Here is a 10,888-nt window from a genome sequence, read left to right as displayed (position 1 = left end):
TACTGTGAAACGCTGGTATAACGAATTTAATCGTGGTCGCCGTTCGCTCACCGACGAAAGTCGTGAAGGTCGTCCAAAATCAGTTGTTGTGTCAGAAAACATTGATGCTGTGCAAAAGTAATAAGTCATTTTCAATGACAAATTACTGTTTTTTTTATTATTAGGCTCAAAATATAGTGCCCCTCGTATATGCATATAATAACGTTTACTTTCATCAAGAAATAGTTTTATATCTTCATCGTCACTCTCACTTGAACTAGAAACTTGTGAAAACTGTCTCGAATATTATCGCTTTATTTATATTCATTTGCTGAGCAGAAATATATGGCTTGTCCCCTCCCTACCTACACGTTTTATCTGTAATGACTACGTTTACACGGTTCGATTTACGCCGCAGTTATAACATCGATAGGAAACTGGCCTATCAGAGTCATTCCATTCTTCAGAGGAACAGCTATGATTAGCCAGTTTCATAATATCGATGTTATAACTGTAAACGTAATCAATGTTACAAATACCTATATGATTAATATCGCTTATGGGAAAACTTTTGTAGCGATCTATGTATATTTAAAAATTCATTTCATTTAAAAAAATTGTTACTTAAAAAGTAAAGAAAACAAGTTTTTACTTAAGGGGGTAGTCTGCTTTACAAGGTCAAAAAAATCGATTTTTTTTTATTGCTTAAATGGATAGATAAACTATCCAAGAATATATTCTCAAAAGGATAAATTCCTATTCAAAGTATTTGTGACGATATAAGGCCGAGAGCAGGTAGGTGCGGAGCGCGCCGCGGCGAATGCCGGTCTGCTCCGAGCGCGCGCCCGTCCCTCGATCCCCTTACCTGAAATATGGCTTTTCAAAACAATACTTAGGAGCCGAACAAATTCATCTTCATGAATACTACGAGGAAGCTGAAGGCCTCTTATATAGTGCAGGAATCGCTGATTAGCAGATTATTGATGTAAGTAGTCAATAAATCAAACTTTTTCCGACCGCAAACTTTAAAGCGTGTTTTCTCGAGTTTTCATTTTTACGATTTTTCCTAAACTGCGTACACGATAGCAAAAAAAATATTTGACCGATCGACAAAAGCCAAAGTGCATTCTCTTCACAACTAAATTCCCTTCTATATGAACTAAAAAAATTATTAAAAAAGTCTTTTTTAATAATTTTTACATCAGGTCAAAGTCAAATTTAAACATGTAAAAATGCATAATTTGTGTTCAAACTACAAATAATCATCATTATGCCTCTTTTTCGGAATTTTTTAGGTTCATATAGAAGATATACATGTCTAAATTAATAATCAGTTTAATTTTTTCATTTCAGACAAGAATTGCGAGCGGCATCGTGTACGCAGATGGACAACTCCAGAGCAGAGGCGCTCCACACAATAGCCTCTACATCCGCCATTTTCTATTAAATTGCTCCATAAAAATTCACTTTATACCCTTTGAATACATATTAAAATGAGGCATAAACGTTTAAGAAGTTTAATTATTTTTTCCCTTCTAAAAAAATTCCCAAAATATTGCTATTTTTGGCCTTGTAAAGCAGACCCCCTTAATAATTCTTAATTATGAACAAGACTTATTTCTGCTGCAATCAACAAACCTGCATCGAAATCCAAGAAATATTATACTCAAGAACGTGTTCTTTCTGATGACGTTCTAAAAAGTTTTCAGACAGAAGTGCAGCAAAATACTGGCTTTTGCTGATTAGTTTTTGTTTGTCGACTAGGAATCGATCTTTCTTAAGAATCAATATCATTGTTTCATGTGATTTCACATTTCTTTCACCCATATTTTCGATTCTAAAACCACCAGTGCAATAAATATGTTGGCCGAAACAAATATTATGCAAACAATTAATACTATTTACTTTCAATCGCGTCTGTTTCACGGAACAAAGGAAGCAAAAAGAAGATCAAACATGAAACATGGGCTCGAAACGTGACTTCGGAAAACCTATGGAAAATCCGGACAATGCTATTTTAGTGCCGTTGCGGGAAAAGTTGGAAGTATATACCATATGAGGTGCGTTCCACTTATCCTTGATCTACAATAGGATTTTAAGTTTTAAGCCATAAGAAATAGGCGAATCACAATCGACTTTTGCCCTCGAATTCGACTATAATTGGTCAGTTTCTTATGGCTTAAGACTTAAAATACCTATTGTAGATCCGGACTTAACGTTCACAACGCTCGTGGAATTATTTCATCCTTGTCGTTTATCAAATGTTAAACAAGAACAAACGATGCACGCGAGCGTTAAGTGGAACGAAGGATCCGATCAAACACTGACATTCTGCCGTTTTATGTACGCGACAATTTTGTTCCTTCCAAGCTAATTTTAAATATTCACAGAAAGTTCAATTCGTATTACCAATGTACTGAATGTTCCGGAACAATAAAAGAACCGTCACAGAATGTGCAAATGTCGAAGAAATGTTCAGAATATTGTGACAATATCACTTGTATATTTCCAAAGAGATTGTATACATAGAGTAGGCAAAGTATAGGGGTCCCTGTAAATGAAAATGTCAGACAGTAGAAATGAAAAGGATACGGGAGGACCATCTTTATCTTTGTCTAATATGTTGCGCGCGCATCGGACTTTGAAAACTGAGTGGGGCGGCATCGATATATATAGATATATTGCTTTCCTGAAATCTCCACCTAACAGTGAAAATCAACAGCGCATGCGCGATTAAATAAAAATGCTGATGATCCTCTCGGTTTTGGTCACTTTCTATTCGCTCATGCAACCTGAGCTGGCTCCCCTACTCGATTTATACAACCTCTTTGTATATTTCACGAAAATCGCTAGCGAGCGAGCAGTACATATCTCCGCCAACAGAGAGCCGCGGCGACGAGTATTTACTCGTAAACAAGAATTATCTCGAAGGGAATATACGGAACGCAGCGCTTCGTCTGTGAAGTAAGCTTACTAATTGGGCTCCAGGTGAAAACACATTAAATGTATTTTTTAAAATAAAATTTTGTTTAAAAATTGATTCATGGACGACTTGACCTGGAATTTTTGGAAAAATTACAATTTTGGGAAATATATATGGAATACATATGGGACAATCTCAGAATAGGCGATTTTTGGCGTGGTTCTGGTATAGCAACCAAAAACAACCGCGGTTGAGGCTATCTTCATTTTCAGGGTTCAGAAGACAAAGATAGTCCCAACCACGGTTGCTTTTGGTTGCTATACCAGAAGCACGCCAAAAATCGCCTAATGCGATACAAATGAAATTTTTAACATTTGAATGTTTCTTTTACATACCGTAATTATTCCGAATATTTTGGCGTATTCTTGGAATGTTTTTTTGGGATTTTAAGAATATTTTTTAGCGAAACGTTTTTGCTGGTTTAGCCGAAAATAATATAAAAATCACTGCTTTACTACAAAATCTATTGTAAAATACCACGTTCTTTGAGGAAATACAAAAGAGATTATAATATTATCGATGACCAGTATCGAGTACTTTTCTGTTTTACAGTTAAAGCAGGATCAAGGAAACAGAGTTTTCTGTTTTACAGTTAAAGCAGGATCAAGAAAACAGCCATTGATATGTGTTATATGTATGTATAAGGAGAAGAAGAAGGACGTAATCAACGAAGCAACGAATAACAGAATTAACATATAATGTGTGAATATTTTATTATTCATTTATTATTTCCGTGTCACACGCAGAATTAATTAGATATCCTTGTGACAGTCGTATTGCCCATTCCGTTTATCATTTCGTATTTTTTAATATTAATTTATAATATGGTACACCGATGGCGTGAAACTGTCGTTGTATTTTTTTTTAAATTACGACAAGCTGGAATAGGAAGAAACATGTAATTCGTACGATAAGAAACGCCTAAGCTATCATTGATAGACAACGTCTGATTTCTGGGAATTCGAAGTCGCCATCAAATGTTTATTTTTAATTATCTTTTTTAAAATAAATAAATTATTGCCAGTTAATGAACAATTGGTCAACTAATTTCCCAGTAAAACGTAGGATCAATTATACGTTTAGTCAAGATCTTGTGACTAATTATTTTAGATTAGTACATCATCGCAGAAAAGTGACGATTTTGTAATGAAATCGAGAACAAACATTGATCACAATCGCGAGAGATCATATTCGAGGAGCTGAGCGAGAATAAAATAATTGAGATGCACGCATAATGAATAGGATAAGATCGCAACAATAGGGAAAACTACGCACCAAAGCAAGAAAGATTTGCAGAAAGATTTATCAAAACCTTTTAATTTAACAAAATAATATACAAGTAAAGTTTGTAAAAATTATCTTTTTAGATTCTATTTTATAAGAAACTTTAAAATAATTAATAAACAATAAAATTACGCAGATTGATATCAAAAAGAAGAAACTTTTATCTCTGTATTTCTATATATTATATTACATATAACGATTGTGCTATTTTTATGTCGCTTTTATATGTACTATAGTATTTGGAAATACAGAGATGAATTCTTTAAGGAACGGAGAAGTTACTGAAGATTGAATTATGGTGCGAAGTTACAATCCCCATTTTGCTTCATTATATTGCAAATGTTATATGTATAATTGCACATATACATTGATTTATCAGCCTCAATGATGTTATTGAGGATCACGATTTGTATACTGATCGCAAAAATTAAATTACCCCGACGGGCGAGACGGTTGAATGAAGTAATAACCTCCTCTCCCCATCACCCAGCTCTGCGTACATACATACGAGAATAGTCTAAGTGCAGCACTCTAGCTCTAAAAGAAAGAGTCGACGATTTCCTGTACGAGGTACCGATCAGTCACGGCACAACTCAGATCTCATTGACGTGTTGATGAATGTTGTATGCCCGTCCGCCCCTCCTGGACTCTTTTGGTACCACGATCCGGTGTTGCGGCACCACAGCTTCCGCTTCGAGTTTCTTCTTGGTCTCTTCTGTCGCGTTTCTGTCAGCCATTAGATCGCTCGGTCTGGAGTAAACAAATGTGGTTTCCGCGCCGTGAGATTGTCCGATAGTCGCTGAACCTTTCAAGATATTGTCCTGAGCGCTCAACAATTGCTTAAATCGCTCATCGCTTTTTTCGTTTTGGACAGCATCGTCCATATTGCGGGCCGATCTCGAAGACACATCAATTGAGGGTCCTGTCCGTTCATTATTCGTCATTTGCTGTTGATTGTCTTGTTCATTGTCCTTGCTTGTGAGATTCAGTTTTGGATTCAGATTAAGACCGAGCCATTGAGTGAACAACGCGATACCTTGCTCGGCGCTGGCGGACACTGCAGCGATCAACTCGTCGGTGTTAAGAGTATCCTCTTCTTCATCTGCGTTGTCCACAGGCTCTGTCGTCTCCGTGATGCTGCGTAGGATCGAAAGGACGTAACAAGTAATTCTTTTATGAGATATTTTTTGCATTTTAAATGCTTTCAACTAGATTACTTACGCGGAGATCTCCACTTGTCGTACACCCTGATAAAAATTGAAGCATCCTATGTGGTATACGGCTTGCGGTGCACCCAATAAAGCCGGCTCGATTACCATACAGCCATCGTAGCCACCGACATCAGATTGCTTCACCGATGTAAATCGCGCGCAAATCTGAGCCAAATCCGACAACAAATTCATGCATGTTGGTTTATTGGCTGCGTTCGCTGCAAGGATAAAAATATTAATGATCAGTCCGATTGACGTATCGTTTATCTGATACAAAAAATGTAGACATTAATAAATAAATATTATAATAAAATATCTGTATTTTATAAATCGAAATATAAAATATAGATTACAAAGAACTGTTGAATATGCGGGAAGTTATATTAATATTTTCAATTGAATTTTAATCTAATTCAACGTGTTACATTTAAATTGCAATTAGACAATATTAGATTTAATTTAAAATTCAATACAAATAAGATTCCTTCATTATTACGATTTGACTACTTGCCGATCTTTATCGTCGCATTGTGAATTGGATTATCGCCATAGCTCAAATTTAATGAGATATTCTGCTCTTTCTGTCTAATATTGACGCAAGCTGGGCCACCTAGATCAATAGTGGCCGTCAAGTTTAGCTCGACGCAGCAGAGACAACCGGAAGTCTGGCACAGGCACTTGGACTGCGACGTGGACGATCTCGCTTCAACCTCCGGCAGGTCCCATGAGAGCAGGGTCTCTGCGGGCAAGAAACGCATGTGTGTGTATGTGTGCGCGTATATGTGAGAGAGATAAGGGACGCGCGTGGCAGAGAAACTCGGAATAGAGAAATCGGAACGAAACGAAAGTCGTGCCGCCGATCGAAAGTCAAATGGAAGCCAAATTTCTACGCGTTTCACCGCCGCGTTGTAAAAGTTTCCTTTGGATTCTCCTTTGGAGGAATGACGAATCAGACTGTGACATTTGAAACGTTTATATCCATGTTTATGGATCGGGGAACTACACCTGGATGCTAATAAGTGTGCCAATGCGTGGATTTCCATCGGCGTACTTTCTCGCGCATTGTCAAGATCGAATAGCTGAATGACAGTTTTGAGGGCACCTTTCAGTCTTTTATAGACGATTGACAGTAGAAACACAGGTAGCTTAGAATTGAGTAGCATAAGAAAGTGAAATTAAAGAAAGAAATTAAAGAAATTAAAGAAGTATCTAATTTAAACTGTCATCATGGAACTCTTATCCGAATATTTTTAAATGTATTCGAAATGGATTAATAATTCGAAAATAATATGTAATCAATAATAAATATTAAAGGGTTTAACCATTTTAAAAATAGAAAATAGATATAAAATTTCTTTTGAAAATTTTAAATATATATTACATTAGAAAAGTAAGTAACTTTTTTCTTTGTAATACAACTGTCAGCAATATATGTACATTTCAAATAATACTGTAAAAAGGATTATTTATTCTAATTATAAACCATCGTATTCACGGCACAAGTTAGTTTTACATCATAGCAAAATGAATTAAACGTCAATCGACATTTCGTTTTTCAAATAAATAGAAAGTAACCGATCATATAATCTCTTTTGCAATTGCGTTTATCACGAACGATACAAAACAACAATGCAATCGCGCCAATGCAGGCAAACACGTGCGTCCGCGCATTGAAATCTCCGGCGCGTGTAGCGATCACCCGCGCGAACTCGAATTCGAACCCGAATTTCGAATCTTCACACTAGCGTTTCTTAATCGCATTTTGCTTCAAACAGCTCACCGAGCAATCCAGCGGACGCGACGACCACCAATGTGACCATCAGCACCAGGATCGTTGCTCTCACAGCCATGGCGTATTCCTCAAAATTACTATTAGTTCAACTGGGTCGTTCCCTTTACGATCGCGCTCGATCCCTTGATCGAGCAACAGTCGGATGATCGGGATCTATTGCGGTGTTGTGACCGCGCGAATGACGAACGGTTCAAAATTAAACTAACGCGCGAGTGAGGAGATCTTCGGAGATCCTGCCCGGCAAAGAAGAAACTTAAATCTGGACACGGCGCCGGTTCCACGAGTGTCGGATCGCCAACCGGTTCGGCGGTCGGTTCGAAAAGAGGGGACAGGATTGGTCAAGATCGTTGTGTCGGTGGGGCACCCCGGACGGCCACTGTCGATGCGCGACGCGACGTAACGAGGGGGCAACAAACAGCGGGCAAGGAACCTCATCTGGGTGACCGGGTGACCTCCTTCCTCCGCCAACTTGGTATCGCGGGGGAACTGCGACTATTGGCACTGTGCCCCTCTGCGACGTGTTGGCATAGGACGTGTCGGCGAATGAGGAACAAGAGGTATTGGGCTACTCTTTGAGTATTATTGTCCCTGAAGCTGGAGGTGGATGATCTGAGGTTTTTCTTTGAGGTTGCTGAAGCTTTGGAGATTTAAAAAACATATAACAGGTCTACAATTTTCTCGAAATTTTGTAGAAAAGGGAAAAGTAGAATTGCACTTATCTACATTTTCTCTCTTTGGAAATTTCTTCCCGAGGATTGTCATTTCGAGACATCTTCACATTCTTACGTGTGAAAATCGTGAAATCCAATAAAATGCTGTTATAAATTTTCTAGCTGAGACAAAATCAAAGCCTGATAAATCATAATGTTCTCAAATATTTTAAAGTATTTACTTACAACAAATAAATTCAACAGCACTGAAATTATAAAAGATGATAATTTTAATATTTTGTCGAACATTCTTGTACTTGCGACTCGTAATTTTATAAGGTTTTCAAACGTTCCATTTTAATTATCGGTATTGTTGATTTCTTCCTCTTTAAATTTTTGTAGAGATTACTGCGTAAAATTTCCATAAACAAAAAAACACTAATGTATATAAAGTGTTCAAAGAAGCTCGTTTTACTTTGTGAGCAAGTGTTTTCTAATTTAATAACGCGACTTATCTCCTTTCTTCTACTTGAGGATCCTCTCCTCGGCTTTCACCATTTGAAGAAAAGTTACGGTCTTCGCGAACTGCAAAATCACTTACGATTCCGTTCTAGGGATTGCACAGCGTGTCGCGTTCCTGATACCTTTTATTTTTTGGAGTGTGGGCGCGGTTGGCCACGCGTGACTACGAGAGATGGGAAACGGAGCGAAATGTATGTTGACGTGACCGTGGACTGGGCCAAGTGAAAAGACATTCTCCCTCGAAGGGGAACATTCCTTTCTGAAATAGACTCGATTCGTTATAATAGCAGAAATGTGACTTTCTCTATTTGTCTGTAAAATTTATCCTTTTGCGTTAGAAATGCACAAAATGTGTCGAACGGCATTTGATGAAGTCGGGAGACGAGGTCGCAAAATGTAGATTACGATCAATTTCGAAAATAGATCTCATTGAAAAAAAATCGATTTCTCTCTTCAAGCCTATAGAATTACGTCAGAAGAGGGAACGATCGGAAGCAATTCGCTCATAAACTGCTCTATCATTGATCGTCACCGCGGAAATGATCGGCGGTTAGATAATTGCGCAAATAATAGCGTTGTGCCGTCAACATCATGAGACGTCAATGTCACGGATATGTGATTATTCAGCCTTAATCGCGGAACTAATCGCCGATAAGCGCGATTGCACTTGTCAGAAACCGCCCACAATCCTTTTTCTTTTTCCTTTTTTCCTTTTCTGCATCACGATACAACCACGGAGAAAACGCGGAGGTACGTAGCATCCAAACGATTATTCCATGTTACGTAAAAACTCGTTTGCCTCCCGTTTAATCGGGGCCTACATATTTCCGGGTCATACGTCTCGTTCATCAGTTTAGGAACCCCCGAAGATCGAGTTATCATATTCGAGATAGCCCGGGTAACGATGGGATCCTATCGTTGAACGCAATCCTATCGTTGAAGAAATCTATACATTTCTTCTGGCTTTTAAAACATCGCACAGGAGCAATTTTTATCGAAGTATTTATTACGTATTTATAAATAATTTATTGTCATACTAAAGCTTTGTTTGACGCTTAAAATGCGTCTAAAAATTAAGATTTAAAATCTCCTGCTACAATCATCTTTATTAGATTTTTAAGTTCTCTCCCTTATATGCTATTATTTTTTGAGGCACTTAAAGAGGTGGAATATCATGATCTAATAAGCCACTACTCGTGATAAGTTTGATGCCATCGCTATTGACGACTTGGGGCATTGGAGAACAAACGAACAAATATTAACCAAGGTAAACCACTCTTGGTGAGCCACTACTTTCTTCGACCCACTAACCGGAGAAAGGCCCCTCCTTAGCCAAAACACAATTCCGATTGAAGGCGAACGAACGTACGAACAAATGAACAAATATATGAACGTACGAGTGAACACTGCATTAATTTCGTGCTGCACTCGTGTCGTTCGTTGCGTTCCGGATATTTTTCTTTTCTTTCTTCTCTCGTACAGCGACGAAACTACCGCGAGAGACTGGACGCGCACGAAAGTGGGTCTTCGGTTATAGAATTTGTGTCGCGAACCGTGGTATTCATGGCTGGCACAAGTTTACGGCGTTGGCTGATAGTGTCTGCACGCAAAGTTAGAAAATATTTAGAAAAATGAAAATAATTCGATTAATGATATTAATTCTCAATGTTACATATCTTTAATTTTCTTCTGTGAATAAAGTTACTAGTCTTCTTTAGAATGAGAAAAATTTTAATTTATATATTATATATATAAATACATATATATATATATATATACATACATATTATATAATTATACATGTGTATATATAAAATTTTTTTACTTGTATTACATTTTTATAATATCTACAATTTTATTTTAACTATAATAAAAAAACATTAAAGAAAACAAAATAATTGTATATGAAAAATTTTTAAGCCATTGAAGAAAAAAAAATTATAAAAATATAAACTTTGTTTATATTAGATTTTTTATTTGCTTGAAGTACTCTTAAAGTGATTATCTTATCAATAGTTGTCAGACAGATTTCAAAGAGCTGATTTATTGGTTATCATTAGAATTTGGTTATCATTAGAAGTTTCGTGTACACGAAACAATGATATAAATGTCAAAGCAATTAGTATGTACAATGCGAATAAAGAATTGATGTCATTTACTTACGCTAATCATAGATGCATTGCGAGTCATCGATATAGTTTCGTTAGTAGAAAATATAATAGTAGGTCACATTATTATGATGACTGTAAATTAATTATAACTATAATGCTTATAAAATCGAATTTTAATCGTATATGTAATTTCTGTCATATATATCACTTTATAATATTGATTCGGAATACCTCATATGCCATTCAACTTTTTATAATAACAATCTAAACAAGTTCAGATAAGCATATCGCGAAGATTGTCCCCGGGGCGACTTGTCGCTTTTTCTGTCGGAATCCGGACGCAATTAAAGGACACT

The 10,888-nt window shown here is 36.9% G+C and overlaps 2 protein-coding genes across 2 annotated transcripts in view; both read right to left on the bottom strand.

Annotated features, from left to right (window-relative positions):
• Positions 1-1,806, bottom strand: part of LOC108724929 (uncharacterized) — a 6,850-nt gene extending 5,044 nt beyond the window's left edge. The window contains exon 1 of the mRNA XM_018451632.1: positions 1,618-1,806. Coding sequence (XP_018307134.1) covers positions 1,618-1,806 — 189 coding nt within the window. The remainder of the gene's footprint in view (positions 1-1,617) is intronic.
• Positions 1,807-4,455: 2,649 nt separating this feature from the next.
• On the bottom strand, positions 4,456-7,548 carry LOC108724937 (uncharacterized). Its single transcript, XM_018451645.1, has 4 exons — positions 7,238-7,548; positions 5,969-6,196; positions 5,468-5,675; positions 4,456-5,383 (listed from the first exon to the last, which is right to left on the bottom strand). The coding sequence occupies exons 1-4, from the start codon at positions 7,305-7,307 to the stop codon at positions 4,840-4,842; spliced, it is 1,050 nt and encodes a 349-aa protein (XP_018307147.1). The 5' UTR covers positions 7,308-7,548; the 3' UTR covers positions 4,456-4,839.
• Between the last annotated feature and the right edge of the window lie 3,340 nt (positions 7,549-10,888).

Source organism: Mycetomoellerius zeteki, unplaced genomic scaffold (genome assembly GCF_001594055.1).
Source record: "Mycetomoellerius zeteki isolate Tzet28-1 unplaced genomic scaffold, Tzet1.0 scaffold316, whole genome shotgun sequence".
NCBI classification, from domain to species: Eukaryota; Metazoa; Arthropoda; class Insecta; order Hymenoptera; family Formicidae; genus Mycetomoellerius; species Mycetomoellerius zeteki.
This window is presented reverse-complemented; position numbering and strand designations above follow the sequence as displayed.